Raw genomic sequence first — 18,838 nt, 5'->3', positions numbered from 1 at the left:
GGCCTAAATGGAGAATATGGGATGATTTATCCTTTTCTGCCCTAAGCTAATGGCATCCTCTCCTCCTACCCCTAAGCCATTATAAAACAGAACCTAAAACAAGACCTAAATATTGATGTTTTATTTGTCAGTGAGGTGGGAAAGAAGGGGATATTAGGCAAGGTGATACACTTCTAAGCAGGGCACTGCTCCATGACCCCGTAGGGGTTGGCCTTGCAGCAGTCCATGGGAGAGAAGAGAGAATTGGTCTGCATGGCTCCCTCCTCTCTCCCACTTCCAGTGAGTCCAGTTCTAGGTTGCTGTGGCTGCCTGGGGTACCCATAGTCCCCTCCTGTGGTGGTACAATCTATCCAGGTCTGATGGGAAGAGCCAGAAACTGGGCTCATGAATGGATGATGCTAAGGAGAATCTGGTGTGGTACATATGATGTGTCTAACACAGCCCAGAACTGGGTTTTTTTTTTCACCCATTTTCCAAAAGATGAGATAAGGTATAGTTTCAAAGACCTTTCCCCAAAGTCACTGAGTGGTCAGATTCAGATTTGAATGTAGCTAGGTTCTAGAAACTATCGAAGTCCAAGATCAAGAACTTGGACTTTCTGCAACAGGGAACGGAGAGTCATTAGAGGGTTTCAAGCTAGGGAGTGGGGGGAGATAAAGGTTTAGCATAGCTCTCTAGCTCCCTGCTCCCTCTTCCCATCTGGCTAAATGTCAGGTGGCCAGAGGTGAGGGCATTTGAAACAGTTTGAGAGTTTTGAGGAATCCCTAAGCTTCATTTGGGCTTTGACACTGAACTCCTAGGTCTTCCTCTGGCTCCATCTAGACCAACACCTACCAAACAGATGAATGGGCCAGAGGCAGGCAGGATCTGGGCAGAGAAGCCAAACTGAAAGGGAGAGATGGACCTAAAGGCCAGCAGCAGGAGGACTGCCCATCTGCCCACTGTTGACCTGAGGTTCTGGGGATTCTGATGCTCGCTGATGAATCTTTTCGTGTTGCCTGAGATGGTCAGAGCGCATGAAACTTCGGCCACACTGATTACACCGATGTGGTCGATCTCTGGTGTGCCTCCGCATGTGTCGTCCAAGCTCATCAGAACGGAAGAAAGACCACGTGCAGCCTTCCCAGTGGCATTTGTATGGCTTCTCCCCTGGTGAGAGACAAGGGAGACATGGTATTCAAAATAGATTTAACCTAGCCAAGTACTAATGGCTCATGCCTGTACTCTTAGCTACTCAGGAGACTGAGATCTGAGGATCACAATTCAGAGACAGCTTAGGCAACAAATCTCAAGACTTTTATCTCCAACTACCAAGTAAAAGGCCAGAATTGGAGGTGTCGGCCAACTGGTACAGTGCCAATCTTGAGTGAAAGAGCTGAGAGAGATCTCAAGGCCCTGAGTTCAAGCCCCAGTACTTGTGTATGCAAGTGTGTGCCCATACACACACACACATGCACACAAAATAGGCCAAAACAAATTCCTGTATCCCTGAAGATGCAAAACTATGGCTACAGAAGTGCAGTCTTCCAATGGCATATTTATGCCACATAGTCTCTTTCTCTCCCATACTTCTTTCCTAATAAATTTTCCTACCATTTAAAAAATATACAGAAGTCTCATGCCTATAATGCTAGCTATTCAGGAGGCTGAGATTGGAGGATCACGGTTCAAACCCAGCCTGGATAGTAAAAGTCAGTGAGACTTGCATCTTTTTTGTTGTTGTTGGTTGTGAGGCTTGAACTCGACCTAAGTGCTGTCCCTGAGCTCTTCAGCTCAAGGCTAGCACTCTACCACTTGAGCCACAGTGCCACTTTTGGTTTTCTGGTGGTTAATTGGAGATTAGAGTCTCATGGACTTTCCTGCCCAGGCTGGCTGTGAACCATGATCCTCAGTTCTCAGCCTCCTGAGTAGCTAGGATTACAGAGTAGCTAGGATTATAGGCGTGAGCACAGGGGCCCAGCTTGAGAATGCTATTTCTAAGTAACCACTAAAAAGCTAAAAGTAGAGCTGTCACTCATGTAGCAGAGCTCAGGAGCCCTGAGTTCATGCTCTAGGCAAAAAAAAAAAAAAGGTGAGAAGACATGGATCTGACACTAAGTCAAAGCACTCATGGTTGGGTAGTCAGAAGATAAAATATTGAAACTAGTCAGGGGTGACTGAAATAGTGCCTGTCCCATCAGTCATTCTGGATGGTAAGTTAATGGGGTCAACAGAGCTTGGTTCCAAGCTTGGAAGAGAAACATAATTACAAAAAGCCTGAAGACTTCTCCATCCCCTCCCAACGTGGACACCTCATTCACCTGTGTGCTTGCGCTGGTGACTCAAGAGATGGGAGCGCTTGGTGTAAGCTTTTCCACAGTTAATATGCTCGCAGACGTAAGGCCTTAAAACTGGAGAGGCCCTTCTCTGAGCGTTGACGTTCTCTGCTTGCCTCTGTGGAGCAGGTGTTGGCTCCTCAGGTATGAAGGGGCCCTCCTGGGATACTGATTGGTTTACAAGAGAATGTTGGGATTCTAAAGACATCAATAATTGAGACTGAGCTGAAGGCATCTCCAGATTGTAGGGCTCTCTGTTGGACATCTGAACCATAGAAGGATGCATAGCCTGGGTCTCGGAGGAAGGCATGGTCGGTCCCAAGATCATTTTAAGTGTGGAAGATGTGTTGGTAGAAGGCACTGTTGAGGAGCCAGAATAAGGCATTGCTGGAGCACTGGGGTGGGAAATTACTAAGGTTCTACCAGAAGCTGTGGCTGGTGGCCCACTGGAAGGCATCCTTAGATGTTCATTGAAGTTCATGGCCACTCCTGGAATACCTGTGTCTCCTAGGGGCATCACCTGGGACCCTTGGCACATCATTGTCCCAGACTGGGAAGGAGACATTCCGTGACAGTACATCTGGGGAGGAATAGAAGCTACTTGGGAACCGTAGCCTGCTCCATGTTCCATGCTCCATGCTCCATGCAAACCCATTTCATCCACATTTTGCTCAGATGCTTTAGCAGCTAAGAGACGGTTCCTCCACATCTCCATGACCTGAGGAAACAGTTGGAAATTTGATAGGCCATGGTGCCAAGAAGTATGTACTGTACTACTTCTGGTAGACATAGATATATCCAAGAAGGATTTTGACTTCTCATTATCCTAGGAGAGAGAGAGAAAAAAAGTCAGGTGGCGTTCACTCTATTTTGAGTTATACTTTTGTCTCTCTTCCCATCCCACTCCCCATACTAATATAGGATTCTATCACCTGTGGTCTGAATTATCCTGCCTCCAGACCATACTTAGGCTTTCTATGATGTGTACAGGTCTGATGAGGAGTAAAATGTATTCCTCGATGTAACTCACTTTCCTACAGAGCAACAAAGAAAAAACATACTTCATCACCTACATCTTCAGCCATGTGTCCAGAAAAAGTGCCCACCAAAATTCCAAGTGACACATTAAGGGCTGGGTCAGTGGGAAAAAAAAATCTCAAGCCAGCTGAATGGGTGCAGAAAGCACACAGCTGGGTAGAGACTTCAGTAGGACCTGAACCTACAAAAATCTTAAGAGGCTGTTTCAGATGGTTAGCTAAGAAGAAGAGGATCTCCCCTGTGGGCAGATGTGAGATCAAGGAAACACTATAGAAAAAGACAGATGGGCTGGGAAGGTGGCTCAGTGGTAGAGTGGCTTGCCTTGCATGCATGAGACCCTGGCTTCAATTCCTCAGTACCACAGAAGCAGAAAAGGTCAGATGTAGAGCTCAAGTGGTAGAGTTAGACTTGAGCTGAAGAGCTGAAGGACAGTGCCCAGAGTTCAGGCCCCATGACCAAGAAAGAAAGAAAAGAAAAAGATGGGAAAAATACTTAAAATGAATGAAGGCTTGTCAGGAAAGTTAAGAGCGGTGCCCCTTGATGACTGACTGGTAGAAGGGGAGGAAAGTGGTAGTGGAAGCTGTCTTGAGCCATGCTTTCAGTTCTAGCTTTTTGCTGATTAATTGGAGATAAGAAAATTTCCCTAGAATGGCTCCAAACTTGGATCCTCTCAAATCTCAGCCTCCTGAGGAGCTACGACTACAAAGTTAAGCCACCAGGGCCAAGTCCAATTGTTTTTAAAACCTATTGCTGCAGCATTAGAAAAGGGAGTTCTTGGGCTAAGAAGCCGGGATGGCTACCCTATTGGCTCCCATCCACTCCTCTATTAAGCTGGTCCAGAAAAGAACTGGAGGCACTTATCTGGGTACACTTATCTGCAATTAATCAGCAAAAAGATGGAAGTGGAGGTGTAACTAAAGTGATGGAGTGAAAAAGCATGAAGCCCTGAATGCAAGCCTAGTATACGCGCACAAATAAATAGCAAAAGGGATAGGGAGAAGGCATGATGTGGCAGAGCACCTGCCTAGAAAGCTGAGTCCCTGATTTAAAGTCCCAATAACACCTTCTCCCAAAAAAAATTCCTCAAGCTGAATGTGATGATGCCTATCAGTTATCCTGGCCCTTTCAAGGCTGTTTTAGCAGGACTTTGAGTTCAAAGCCACCCTAGGTTACAGAATAACTGAAAATCATTATTATCCTCACCATCCTCATCATCATCTAAAAAATGTCCTTGAAAAATGAAGAAATTAAAACATTCTCAGAGCTGAGAGATCATTGCCATTTTATCTTCCCTGTAAGAAAAGCTAAGACAGTCCTTCAGGATGAAGAGAAAGGACACAGACAGTAGCTTGGAATCACAATCATAAAAGTTATTATTATTGTAACTTTAGTTTTTAACTCCACTTTTTGTTTTCTACACAATTTAAGAGACTAATGCATAAAGATTATAAACCCATATTTCTGAGCCTATAATGCATAAAAAGTGTAATGCTATAAAGAATAATATAATACTGTAAGTATCTGTGCTATTCAGAGTTAAGCTGGTATAAATTCAAATTAGTGTTATAACTTTAGAATGTCAGCTGTAATCCCCATGGTAACCACAAAGAAAATAGTTACAGAATACATACAAAAGGCAATGAGGGGGGAATTTATGGTTTTACATCAAGGCTGAGGATGTAGCTCGGAGGTAGAAAGCTTGCCTGTCATGTATAGGCCCCGGTTTGATCCCCAGCACCTCAAAACATAGCCAGGCTCATACCTATAATCCCTAGTTACTCATGAGACTGAAATCCAGAGGATCAAAGTCTGAAGCCAACCAGGGGAGAAAAGTCTGAGATATTTCAAAATAACCAGTAAAAAGCAGAACTAGAGGTTCAGTGGTAGAGCCCCAGCTGGGCAATCAAACTAAACAAGTTCAAGGCCCTGAGTTCAAACCCTACTAACACACACACACACACACAAAGGAGAAACAAAAAAATTAACTAAACAGGGGCTGGGAAGGTGGCTTAGTGGTAGAGCGCTTGCCTTGCATGCATGAGGCTCTGAGTTCGCTTCCTCAGCACCACATAAACAAAAAGAAAAAAAAGCCGGAAGTGCTGTTGTGGCTCAAGTGGTAGAGTGCTATCCTTGAGCTCAGGGACAGCACCTAGGCCCAGAGTTCAAGCCCCATGGCCAACAAAAAAAAAACAATAAATAAACAAACAAAAAGGACAATGTAGAAATAAAGGACCAACTGACAGAAAAAGCCAGAAGTGGCACTGTGACTCAAGTGTTACAGTGCTAGCCCTGAGCACAGAGAGGCTCAAGGACAGAGCCCAGGCCCTGAGTTCTAACCCCAGGACAGGCAAAAAAAAAAAAAAACTTACAAGATACAGGACATTTATCTATTAGTAAAGGGTCTAATACAACAAGATAAAATAATAAAGATCTATGTACCGAATAGCCATCAACACACACAAAACAAAGGCTACGAATGAAGAGACAAACAGTTCTGTAACAATAGTTGGAGACTCCAACACCTTACTCTCAACAATGGATATAACAGAAGTAAAAAGGACTTGAAAAATAACCAAGTAGATCTAAAGACATACACAGAACATTCTACCAACAACAGAATTCACATTCTCCTCAAGAATGCATAAGGCATTCGCCAATACAGATCATGACAGTGTACAAGCCATTCTCAACAGACAGGGAAAAGTTTATAGCTATAAAAGCCTAAGATCTCAATCTAGCTTTGTACCTTAAGGCACTGAAAAGAATAAACCAAAAAGCTAGTAGGATGAAGGACATAGAAGAAAAACAATGAGGCTAAAAGTTGGTTCTTAGGACTAATAGACAAAACTGCCAAACCTTTAAATAAAGATGATCATTGACAAGAACTGTAATTACAGTACATAAGAGATTGGATAAGCTAGATGCAATGAACAAAATCCTAAGAATGCAAAATCTTTCTTTTTTTTTTTGGTCCAGTCTTGGGGCCTGAAATCTGGGCCTGGCCACTGTCCCTCAGCTCTTCAGCTCAAGGCTAGCACTCTACCACTTGAGACACAGAGCCACTTCCGGCTTTTTTCTTTTCTTTTCTTTTTTTGTGTGTTGGTTGTTTTTGCTTATGTGGTGCTGAGGAATCGAACCCAGGGCCTCAGGCATGCAAGGCAAGCACTCTACCACTGAGCTACCTTCCCAGCCCAAAATCTTTCATGATTAAATTGCAAAGAAATTGAAAACAGATTAGTTATCAAAAGCCTTTCAGACAAAGAATCTAGACTTGATGATTTCAACAATGAACTTTACTCACTACTCACAAGAGTGTTGTTGGTTTTGTTGTGGTGGTTGTTCTTTTGCCAGTTCTGGGGCTTTAACTCAGGGCCTGAGCACTGTCTCTGAGCTTCTTTTGCTCAAGGCTAGCACTCTACCACTTGAGCCACAGTGCTTCTGGCCTTTTCTGTTTATGTGGTGCTGAGGACTCAAACCCAGGGCTTCAAGCACGCTAGGCAAGCACTCTACCACTAAGCTACAATCCCAGCCCAAGAGTGTTTTATTATTTCAGTCCTCATTTTATTTATCTGTTCTATCCAGGCACGATGGCATATGCTTACAAATGCCAGGATTTTTCTTTTTGTCAGCCATTGGGCTTGAACTCAGGGCCTGAGTGCTGTCCCTGAGCTTTTTTGCTCAAGGCCAGTGCTCTACCACTTTAAACCAAAACTTTACTTCTGGTTTTCTGGTGGTTAGTTGGAGAAAAAGAGTCTCACGGACTTTCCTGCCTGGGCTGACTTCAAACCATGAGCCTCAGATATCAGTCTCCTGAGTAGCTGGGATTACAGACATGAGCTACCTGTGCCTGACTCTATTTTTAAAATAGAGTCCTAGGCCAGGTACTGGTGGCTTATGCCTGTAATCCTAGTTACTCAGGAGGCTGGGGTATGAAGATCAGGGTTTGAAGCCAGCATGGGCAAAAGAAATCCTCGAGACTCTTATCTCCAATAAACTACTCAAAACAGCTGGAAGTGTCACTGTGGCTCAAATGGTAGAGCACTAGCCTTAAATACAGAGAGGCTCAGGGACAGCCCAAGTCCTGAGTTCAAGCTCCAGGACCAAAAAAAAAAAAAAAAAGGACACAAAAGGGATTCCTACCAGCCATAGTTATGACAATTTCAGAATCAAAAAATAAAATAAAATATGGGCACTGGTGGCTCAAACCTATAGCCCTAGCTACTGAGGAGGCTGAGACCTGGAAGGTTCAAAGCCAGACCAGGCAAAAAGGTCTATGAGACTCCATCTCCAAAATAATTAGAAAAAAAAGGATGGATGAGAACCATGGTTCAAGTGGTAGAGTGCCAACATTAGCAAGCAAGCTCAATGAGTTTGAGGCTTTTTGTATAAAATCAGAGCCAGCCAAATTAATAAATATTTATAAATAATTTATTTAGGAGCTGGGAAGATGGCTCAGTGGTAGAGTGCTTGCTTTGCATACATAAGGCCCTGGGTTCCATTCCTCAGCACCACGTAAGCAGAAAAAGCCGAAGTGACTCTGTGGCTCAAGTGGTAGAGTGATAGCCTTGACCTGAAGAACTGAGGGACAGCGCCCAGGCCTAGAGTTCAGGCCCCATGACCAACCAAAAAAAATTTATTTATTTATAAATGAATAAATAATAAAGCCAAGCTTTGGAGGCTTGGCTTAAGTGGGGGGGGGGGAACAAAACACCTATCTAACAAGCAAGAGGATCTGAGTACTGCCAAAAATGAAAATAAAGTGGAAAAAATAAAGAATGGTAATTGAAAGAATGAATCTTTGAGCCCAAGATAACAAAAAGCTACCTTCTATTTCAGCTTTGAATGTTATTCATTAAAATAAAAGAATTAAGCCTTTATTCTGTCTTTCCAATAGGAAATTTGTTTCAGAGTTACCAAATGAAGGCTGGAAGTATTGTTTAGTAGTACTTGTTGAACGTGTCTGAAGCCTGAATTCAAAGCATACAATCAAAAAAGTTTAAAGAACTCTAGAGGTAATACTAGAGCAAGAATATTAAGCTAAATTATATCATTAAAAACCAACCTAGGGCTGGGAAGGTGGCTCAGTGGTAGAGCACTTGCCTTGCATGCATGAGGCTCTGGGTTCGATTCCCCAGCACCACATAAGCAAAAAAGAAAAAAAGCCGGAAGTGGCACTGTGGCTCAAGTGGTAGAGCGCTAGCCTTGAGCTGAAGAGATGAGGGACAGCGCCCAGGCCCAGAGTTCAGGCCCTGCGACTGGACCCAAAAAAAAAAAAAAAACCAACCTAATAAATCCAGAAAGTAGAAGACAATAGAATCACAAAAAAAAACAAATATCAAATGTCAATCCTAGAAGAAAAGGAAATTCTTACTTCAAAGATGCTCAAGAACTTATCAAATGCAGTGCTGCTTTTTTTTTTTTTGCCAGTCCTGGAGCTTGAACTCAGGGGGTGACACTGTTCTTGGGTCTCTTTTGCTCAAGGCTAGCAATCTATCACCTGCGTCACAGTGCCACTTCTGGTTTTTGTGTGTATATGTGTATGTGCTTAATTGGAGATAAAAATCTGATGGACTTTCCTGCCCTGGCTGGTTTGGGGAACCTGGATCCTTAGATCTCAGATCTTTAGTAGCTAGGTAGCTAGGATTACAAGCATGAGCCACTAGTACTAGGCACAGTGTGCTTATCTTGAAACTGAATAAATGGCTTTGTACATACCAGCTGAAAAGGACATTTTAGCAACATGTAAAAAACCTTGAGTAATGATTGAATCTGAAATGAAAATATAATGAACTCTAACAAGATCATGTTTTCTCTAAAGAAGAAAATGGACTCTTTTTTGAGCCCTAGATAGAAGACTTGGGAGGTCCCATCTGCTTTTCCAACACTACATGCTGAGCAGCCAGCATAAGGTGGATACCTAGGAACACTAAAGACTATTGGGTGGTATTTCTGGGGTGATCTGCCTCATTGTCCTCCCTCTCAGGAGTGGCTCTCATTTTCCAATCTCTCAGAGGCCAACATTTTTAGAATAATCTAAACACATCTTCATGGCTCTCTTGCCTAATCATTCTCCCCAGTTTTCTCTGGCCCTCTTTTCTCCAGCTTTTGTAAAGGTCTCTGATGATCTCCATATCACTAAGACTAAGCAGTTGCACCTCTTACACTACTTGGCCTCAGGACTGTGAGAAACTGCTGGCCATACTCTTCTTGGCCTGTGTCCTTCCCTTGGCCTCCCTACACACAGTACATGAACAGCCTTTCTCTTTCCCTCTCTGCCCTCCTCCAGTCTTCCTCCTCCACAGCTTTCCCTTGTATTCAAGGCATTTTTATATAACCTACACACATTCTCCTCTATACTTTAAGTCAATATTAGATTCTGTATAATAACACAATGTAAATGCCACATAAATACTTGTATTGCTTAGAGAATATGACAAGAAAAAAGTTTACACATGTTTGGTACAGACACAAGTTTTTTCTTGAAGAATATTTTTATCCTCATTTGGTTGAATCCACAGGTAAAGATATAGACAAATTACAAGTATCAATTATTGTTAGTTCTACCTCCATATATTTCCAGAATCTATTGTTTCTCCTTCTCCAGTCAGGCCGCCATTTTGATTCTTATTTAGATTATCACAATGGTTTTCTATTGTCTTTAACTCAGTCCCATCCTCCAGGGCATTCTTTAAAAGTGCAAATCTAATTATCTGGGAATAGCCAATTCCGTGTCAGAATGGCCTCCAGTTTCCTAGACCAGAAGTGCTTTAGCCAGTAGCTCTCCAGTGCCACTACAAATCTTAAACTCCTCTCCTCTCCTTCCTCCCTCCCTCCCTCCCTCTCCCTCTCTCTCTTTCTCTTTCCCCAGCCCCCAGCCCAGCTTGTTTTTTTTGTTGTTGTTGTTATTTTTGTGGTTAATTGTAGAGTCTCTCAGCTTTTTCTGCTTAGCCTGGCTTTGATCATCAGATCTCAAACTTTCTAAGTGGCTGAGATTGCAAGCATGAACCCCAGATCTCCAGCAAAGGGCTCCAATAAAAGTTCTATCTCCCATTCTCCTAACTTCCTGCCTTAGCTTCCCAGGGTATGGGTCCCATCTCTGTGGGGCACCGGTGGCTCACGCCTGTAATCCTAGCCACTCAGGAGGCTGAGATCTGAGGGCTGCAGTTCAGTGCCAGCACAGGCAGGATAGTCCATGAGACTCTTAACCCCAATAAACTACTCAGAAAACCGGAAGTGGAGCTGTAGCTCAGAGTAGTAGAGCACTAGCCTTGAGAAAGAGCTCAGGGACAGTGCCCAGGCCCAGAGTTCAAGCCCTATGACCAACAAAAGAAAAAAAAAGGCCTCAGGCCAGATGAGTTTATTCATCTTCAATAATTATTTGTGCACAATTGCCTTCTTCGGTCTCCTGCCCACTCCCTGCCCCCATTCCTTTCTTTTTTAATCCCTTAGGGAAATATTTTTTCTTTCTTTGTTTTTGAGCCACAACACCACTTCCGGTTTTCTGAGTGGTTTATTGGAGATTAGAGTCTCGTGGCCTTTCCTGCGCAGCCTGGCTTTGAACCGCGATCCTCAGATCTCAGCCTCAGATCTCAGTAGCTGGGATTACAGGCGTGAGCCACCACCGCCGGGCTGAAATAGTTTCTTCATTGAAAAACTTCCCCTCCCTTGACCGTCCTGCCCCCTTTTCTGCTTCCTTCGGCCTCCCCCACCTTTCCCCTCCCTCCTAGCTCCCCCCACCCATCACCACCACTCTGTAGCGGCCCAGGGCGGACACTCGCCTCACCTGCGTGGGCTGCTGCACAGCCTGCCACTGGCTCAGCTCCTCAGCCTTTTGCTCCATGTCGGCGGGGGCCAGCCGTACTGTGGGGGTCCAGACCCACGTCCAAGCAGAGGGGAAGTCGGCCTCGGCAGCAGCTCGCGCCGATGCGTAACCCAGCGAGGGCACGCCACAATCACAATCGCTTACTGAGCTTCTACTTAGCTCCGCGTCCGGGGGCGGAGTCAAGGGCGTGTCCGCCAGCCACACCCACCCCGCGCCGGCGCCGCCGACCCCGCCCTCTGCCGGCCCACACAGCCCGACTCGGTGCTGGGCCCGACGGGGGCTGGGCCTTGAACTCCCGGCCTGGCGCTGGCTCTGAGCTTTTCCGCTCAAGGCTAGCGCTCTACCACTTGAGCCACAGCGCCACTTCCGGCTTTTTGATGGTTGTCTTGGATTTTCCTACTTTGGCTGGCCTCTAACCACTATCCTCAGATCTCAGCCACCTGAGTAGCTAGGATGATAGGTGTGTATCATCAGAGCCTGAATTCTGTACCACTTTTTTTGGAGGGGTGCTAGTCCTGGGGCTTGAACTCAGGGCCTGGGTGTTGTCCCTTAGCTTCTTGTGTTCCAGGCAAGGGCTCTACTACTTGAGCCACAGCACCATCCCTGGCTTTTTCTGTTTATTTGGTACTGAAGAATCAAACCCAGGACTTCCTGCGTGCTAGGCAAGCACTTTACCACTAAGCCATATTCCCAGCCCTCTGTACCACTTCTTCTTGCCCTATTTACCAACCTCTGTCTCAGCAGTTGCTTGACCCAAGGGGAAAGCTGGGGACACCAGGACTGGACTCCAGCCAGGCCTCCTTGGCATCAGAGGGAAGACAGGGGGAAAAGTCTGGCCAGAGCAGCAGGGCAGGTACAGGGCTTCTGCAGATGGAAGAGGAACACGTCTGTCACCACCCCTCTGGCCCCAACCCTTGCCATAAGCTTTTGGAGGCTGTACTAAAGCTGGGCACATGTGTCTCTTGTTATATGAATCACAGTCTGGTTGCTGCCACACTATCTCACAGACCTTACTAGGAATTGAACCCAGGGGCTCATTTTGAAACTGAGTCTCAGTAACTTTGCCCCTGCTCACTTCAAAGTGGTGATCTTCCTGCCTCAGCCTCCAGAGTAGCTGAGTCTTTTTTTTTTTTTTGGGGGGTCCAGTTGTGGGGCCTGAACTCTGGGCCTGGGCGCTGTCCCTCAGCTCTTCAGCTCAAGGCTAGCGCTCTACCACTTGATCCACAGTGCCACTTCTGGCTTTTTTCTTTTTGCATATGTGGTGCTGAGGAATCGAACCCAGGGCCTCAGGCATGCAAGGCAAGCGCTCTACCACTGAGCCACCTTCTCAGCCCATAGCTGAGTCTTATAGGTACATGCCACCATGCCCAGCAGTATTCTACAATGCTGACTATGTGCACACACACTGTGTGTTGGATTCTGTTTTGGGGAAGTAGAGATGCAATGGTAAATAATGAAGTGCTTGACCTCAAGGGATTTCCAGCCTCAATGGTCAAATAAAAAAAGAATAATAAAGTTAGTAACTAAATATATGGTGGCAGAAGTGGAGCTGTGGTTCAAGTGATAGGCGCTAGCCTTGAGCACAGAGAGGCTCAGGGACAGCGCCCAGGCCCTGAGTTCAAGCCCGAAGATAGGCAGGAAAAAATACACACACACACACTTTGGGGGTGGTGGTAAGATCTATGGAGAAAATAGAACAGGAAGATGTGAATGTTGGAAAAGACCATGTTGCTGGAGGCCAGCTTTGTCTACATGGCAATTGGCGTCTATCCTTGATTACACAGTGAGATACTGTCCAAAATTGAAGAACAAGGAAGAGGAGGGGGAGGAGGGGGGTCGGAGGAGGGGGAGGACGACGACACTATGAGGACAGTGATGAAGGGGGAACACTGGCAGCTCCGTTTGTAATCCTATCTACTCAGAAGGCTGAGATTGGAGGGTCAAGGTTTGAAGCCAGCTCTGGCATTAGATGTGTATCCCCAATTAACCATCACCCCCCCCAAAAAAAAGCTGGAAGTGGAGCAGTGGGTTCAAGCTGTAGAATGCTAGAATGCTAGCTTCAGGCAAAAGAGAGCAAGAGAAAAGAAAAGGAAAAGCTCAGGGACAACTCCCAGACCCTGATTTCAAATCCCAGGACTGGCACACATTAAATAAATAAATAATAAAGCAGCATCTTAGGAATCAAAAGTCTTGGCTGAAGTAATAGACTTCAGGTTTCAAGCTTTAATCCATTAGAATGAATGATGTCACAAGATTTGTCCTTAGGAAAAGGCTAAGTACAAATCTCTAGATACCTAGTCCAGGGTCTTGCACAGGAAGAGAAATACAGATGGCATCATTGAATCTACTTTATGCCAAGTCCAACTTTGCCTTACTAATCTTATTCTGCCTTTTTTTTAGAGGGGGAGGCCAGGACTGGGGTTTGAATGTAACACCTGTACTTTCTAGGAAGACACTCTACCACTTGAGCCATATCCCCAACTCTTTCCTTCCTTCTTTCCCTCTTTTCTTCCTTCCTTCCTTCCTGCCTCTCTTTCCTTTCTTTCTTTCTTCCTTCCTTCCCTCCTTCCTTCTCCTCTCTCTCTCCCTCTCTGTCTCTGTCTCTCTGTGTCTCTCTGTCTCTGTCTCTGTCTCTCTGCCTCTCTCTCTCTCTCTCTCTAAGATCTTCACTAGGCAGGCTTCAAAGTCACAAAGCTGGCCTCAAATTTATGATCCACCTGCCTCAGTCTCCTGAGTGTAGGGATTACAAGAAGGAGTCGCAGTACCTGTCTCCCCATGTTGCTCTTCAGTTGCACTGCTAGGGCTGGAGGTAGATTGAGAAGGTTGATGGGAAAGGCAGGACTAGGAAACAGGAGCACACTGGCAGGTTTAGAAAATACTGGAGAAACCTGGCTAGAAAAGATGGGCATAGTGAGAGGATCAGGTGAAAAGAGAAAGCGAGAGCCCAGCTTGAAGGCTCAGGCTTAACTTCACCATGCTTTATATAAAGATGCTCTGTCTCCTGTCAGGATGAAGACTTAAGTCAAAAGAACACTGTTTCTGGGGCTGGGAAGTTGGCTCAGTGGTAGAGTGCTTGCCTCTCATGCATGAGGCCCTGGGTTCGATTCCTCAGCACCACATAAGCAGAAAAAAAAAAAAAAAAAAAAAGAAAAAAGAAAAAAAAAAGCCGGAGGTGGCGCTGTGGCTCAAGTGTTAGAGCACTAGCCTTGACCTGAAGAGCTGAGGGACAGTGCCCAGGCCTGGAGTTCAGGCACCACAACCAACACACAAAAAAAGAAAAGAAAAGAACAAGCTGGAAGGGATGCTATGGCTCAAGTGGTAGAGTACTAGCCCTGAGCAAAAGCAGCTCAGGGACGTGCCCAGGCCCTGAGTGCAAGCCCCAGGATTGGCAAAAAACAAAAAACAGTTTCTAATATCAAAAGAAATTTTGATAAAACAAATTGCTACTAATAGGATAATAAATAAATTGCATATGGTCATATGAGTGAATTATAGCTCGTTAGGATGAAAGAATAACATGCATCATGTTTTGTATTTATGCACTTTTTTTCAGTAAGCCTATGGCCTCACTCTTGCTAGTCAAGTGCTTTGCCACTTCAGCCATGACTCCAACCCTGGTTTTGCTGGCTACTTTTGAGATAGGATCTTCCCAGCTTCTCCGGAACTCAATCTGTCTTTTGGTTCTCAACTTCCCACATGGCTAGGATTTGAACTCTGAGCCTCATACTTTTTTTGCTCAAGGCTGGCACTCTGCCACTTGAACCCCTCTTCTACTTCTGTTTTTTTTTTTTTTGCTGGATAATTGGAGAAAAGAATCTTGGGATTTTTTGCCTAGCTTAGCTTTGAATCCCAGTCCTTAGATCTCAGGCTCCAGAGAAGGTAGGATTATAGGATGAACCACCAATACCCATTTGCATTTACTGTCCTTGAGCTTTCTCTGCTTAAGCCTAGTGGTCTAACCACTTGAGCCACAGCTTCACTTCCAACTTTTCTTTTTTTTTTTTCTTGGTGCTTAATTGGAGATAAGAGTCTCACAGACTTTCCTGCCCAGGCTGACTTTGAACTATGACCTCATGTCTCAGCCTCTTTAGTAGCTAGGATTTCAGATGTGAGCCACCAGCACCTGGCTATGACAAATCTTAAAACAAAATAAATGGAGGGACAAAGGATAAACAAATGCAGCAGTGGTACTCACTAGACACTATGTTGAAAATGAACTATACAACTTGTGGGTTAGGATGAGAGGGAAACACTGGGAGAGAGGGAGGGAAGAGGTGACACTGTCCAAAAAGAAATGTACTCTTTCCCACAACTGACAAAAGAAAAAGAATCTACTATTTACCTGATTTATGTAACTGTAATTCCTTTGTGCATCTCCTTTATAATAACAATGAAAAATATTAAAAATATACAATAGATATTTTTATAACTATTACAATATGTAGTGAGGCTATAAAAACAGGGGAAATTAAGTAATAATTTAAGAGTAAGATTAAGAAATTATATATTCAACTAAATTGAAATACGATTCTGACAAACTTCTTGTTGTTGGTCATGGGGCTTGAACTCAGGCCCTGAGCACTGTCCCAAGGCTAGTGTGCTCAAGGCTAGTGAGTGCTCTACCACTTTGAGCCATAACTCCACTTCCAGTGTTCTGATGGTTAATTGGAGATGACTATTTCATGGACTTTCTTGCCTGGGCTGGCTTCAAACCATGATCCTCAGGTCTCTGCCTCCTGAGTAGCTAGGATTACAGCCATGAGCCACCAGTATCTGGCCTGACAAACTTTTGATATCAGCAGTAATTAGGTTCTACAATTTGTCAGCTTAAATATAAACCTCAAGGTCCTTAGTTAACTTTAAAACCTAAGAAAAATATTAAATACCTTCGCTTCTTATTTTTATTTATTAAAAATAGTCTGGGGGCTGGGAAGGTGGCTCAGTGGTAGAGTGCTTGCCTTGCATGCATGAGGCCCTGGGTTCGATTCCTCAGCACCACATAAGCAAAGTGGCACTGTGGCTCAAGTGGTAGAGCGCTAGCCTTGAGCTGAAGAGCTGAGGGACAGCACCCAGGCCCAGAGTTCAGGCCCCACCACCAGACCCAAAAAAAAAAAGAAAGAAAAGAAAAGAAAAAGAATGTATCTCTGTTCATGGAGTCACTCATTCTCATCATCTTTGTCTAATAAAATATTTGTATAAGGTGGTCTGGTCTGGAGCTGATGACCACACCTGTAATCCTAACTACTCCAGAGGCTAGTTTGAAGATAGCATAAGCAAAAAAAAAAAAAAATGTTCTTATCTCCAATTAACAAGCAAAAAGCTAGAAGTGATGCTGTGGCTCAAGTGATAGAACACTAAATTTGAGCAAAAAATCCAAGTGAGAGATTGAGACCCTAAATTCAAGCTCCAGTGTTGGTACATACAGAGAAAGAGACAGAGAAAGAGACAGAGAACTTAGTTACTTAGGTAAGAATTAGAATGAAGGTGACTGAGATGGTACATAGTGGCAAAGGAAAAAAAAAATCTGGTAAAATTAGGGAAAGCCAAAAGTGTTTTCTTCTGTTGTTATTTTGTTCTTGGTGCAGGTCCTGGGGCTTAAAATCAGGGCCTGAGTGCTCTCCCTCGTAATTTTTGTTCAAATCCAGTGCTGTACCATTTGAGCCATACATAGCTCCAGTTCTTTTTGTTGGCTAATTGAAGATTAGAATCTCACAGACTTTTTTTGTTGATGCTAGCTCGATCATCAGATCTCAACCTTTGAGTAGATAGGATTATAGGCATGAGCCATTAGCACTCAGCCCAAAGATTTCTTTTCAGGACAAAAATGATCTGTCTGATTTGTTCAAGGATGAAATTTTGCTTGAATACAGGAACTTGAATTTTTGTTTAAAATCATGTCTGATTCAGCAGCTTTGATGAGAAAGGTTTCTACTTTGTTTATCCTATTTAAAGTATCAGAAGTTTAGCTTCTTTGTTTTCTGGGAGTTTGGGTAAAATTGGATTTGTGTAAGCTCTGCTCAGTTTCCATAAACCAATTTAGAAAAAAAAAAGCTTAGTTAAGTCTTTCTAATCTAGTTTTGTCAATGCCCTGGGGAATCAGTGAGACTGTTTGTCTCACCTTCAGGCTGTGTGGCCCTGGGTCTGCAACCCCCGACATTCATAGCCCACATCATAAAGGCTTCTTCCTCATGGACATGTCATAATGACCCCCTCTCCCTATTACACAACAAATCTATGACAAAACAACAACAACAAAACACCAAAAGGTTCTTCTTCTCAGTGGACACAAAAGCTTGAAGTACTTTGATTTCACAAATAATCAACCCAATGAACACGAATTACCAGACCAGAAAATCTATCATCCTATCCCAATAGAACTGTGATCCCACTATCTTCCCCCAGAGAAAGAACTCCAGCGTCAAACTCTGAGACACGGCTCCCCACTACCCATGGGAGAAATGCACTCATACATTGACATTGCGTACTTTTGGGTTTTATCCACCCTGAAGTACTTTTATTGGGCAGAGGGGGATATATTTTACTTAGCAATAACATTTTGAACTTGCACATGGTACATTTTGATTACCTATTCTATTCTCTTTCCTATTTTTATTCTTCTCGTGTTGGTACTGGGGCTTAAACTCATGGTCCAGGCACTGTCCCTTAGCTTTTTTTTTTTTTGCTCAAGGCTAGTACTCTACCACTTGAGCCACAGTTCTACTTCCAACCTTTCCTGGATAATTGGAGATAAGAGTCTCACAGACTTTCCTTCCCTGGGCTGGCTTTGAATCTTGATTGTCAGAACTCAGCCTTCTGAGTAGATAATGATTCCTTACAGGCCTAAGAAATTGGTGCCTGGACTTTTTTTGGGGGGGGAGGAGGAGATCGGGTCGTAGGGCCTGAACTCTGGGCCTGGGCGCTGTCCCTCAGCTCTTCAGCTCAAGGCTAGCACTCTACCACTTGAGCCACAGTGCCACTTCCGGCTTTTTTCTTTTTGCGTATGTGGTACTGAGGAATCGAACCCAGGGCCTCGAGCATGCGAGGCAAGTGCTCTACCACTGAGCCACTTTCCCAGCCCCGAAATGATGCAATTTTTTGGGGGGGGTCCGGTCATGGGGCCTGAACTCTGGGCCTGGGTGCTGTCCCTCAGCTCTTCACCTCAAGGCTAGCACTCTACCACTTGAGACACAGCGCCACTTCCGGCTTTATTCTTATGTGGTGCTGAGGAATCGAACCCAGGGCCTTGAGCATGCGAGGCAAGTGCTCTACCACTGAGCCACTTTCCCTCTTTATATAATTTTTTATTGTCATTGTAAAAGTGACATACAAAGGAGTTTGAATTACGTAAGTCAGGTGAAGAGTACATTTCTTTTTGGACAATATCACCTCTTCCCTTGCTCTCTCCCCAATCTTTTGTTGTTGTTGTTGTAGGACTTGAACTCAGGGCCTGAGCATTGTTCCTGAGTCTCAAGATTAGTGCTCTACCACTTGATCCACAGCACTACTTCCAGTTTTTGAGTGGTTAAATTGGAGATAAGAGTCTCACTGGGACTTTTCTGCCTAGACTGGCTTCTAACTGTGATCCTCAGATCTCAGACTCCTGACTAGCTAGGATTACAGATGTAAGCCACCAGTGCCCAGCCCCAGTCTTTTTTTTTTTTTT

General features: G+C 44.4%; 1 protein-coding gene across 1 annotated transcript in view; it reads right to left on the bottom strand.

Moving 5' to 3' along the window:
* Nucleotides 1-904: 904 nt before the first annotated feature.
* Klf17 (Kruppel-like factor 17) overlaps nt 905-18,838 on the bottom strand; it is a 60,959-nt gene continuing 43,025 nt past the window's right edge. Inside the window, exons 5-7 of the mRNA XM_013016786.1 lie at nt 11,137-11,411; nt 2,301-3,033; nt 905-1,149 (exon numbers count right to left, since the gene is read on the bottom strand). Of these exons, the coding sequence (XP_012872240.1) occupies nt 905-1,149; nt 2,301-3,033; nt 11,137-11,411 (1,253 nt within the window). The remainder of the gene's footprint in view (nt 1,150-2,300; nt 3,034-11,136; nt 11,412-18,838) is intronic.

The sequence above is a fragment of the Dipodomys ordii genome, unplaced genomic scaffold, assembly GCF_000151885.1.
Source record: "Dipodomys ordii isolate 6190 unplaced genomic scaffold, Dord_2.0 Scaffold33, whole genome shotgun sequence".
NCBI classification, from domain to species: Eukaryota; Metazoa; Chordata; class Mammalia; order Rodentia; family Heteromyidae; genus Dipodomys; species Dipodomys ordii.
The sequence above is the reverse complement of the archived record's forward strand: the minus strand, read 5'-3'. Positions and strand labels throughout refer to the sequence as shown.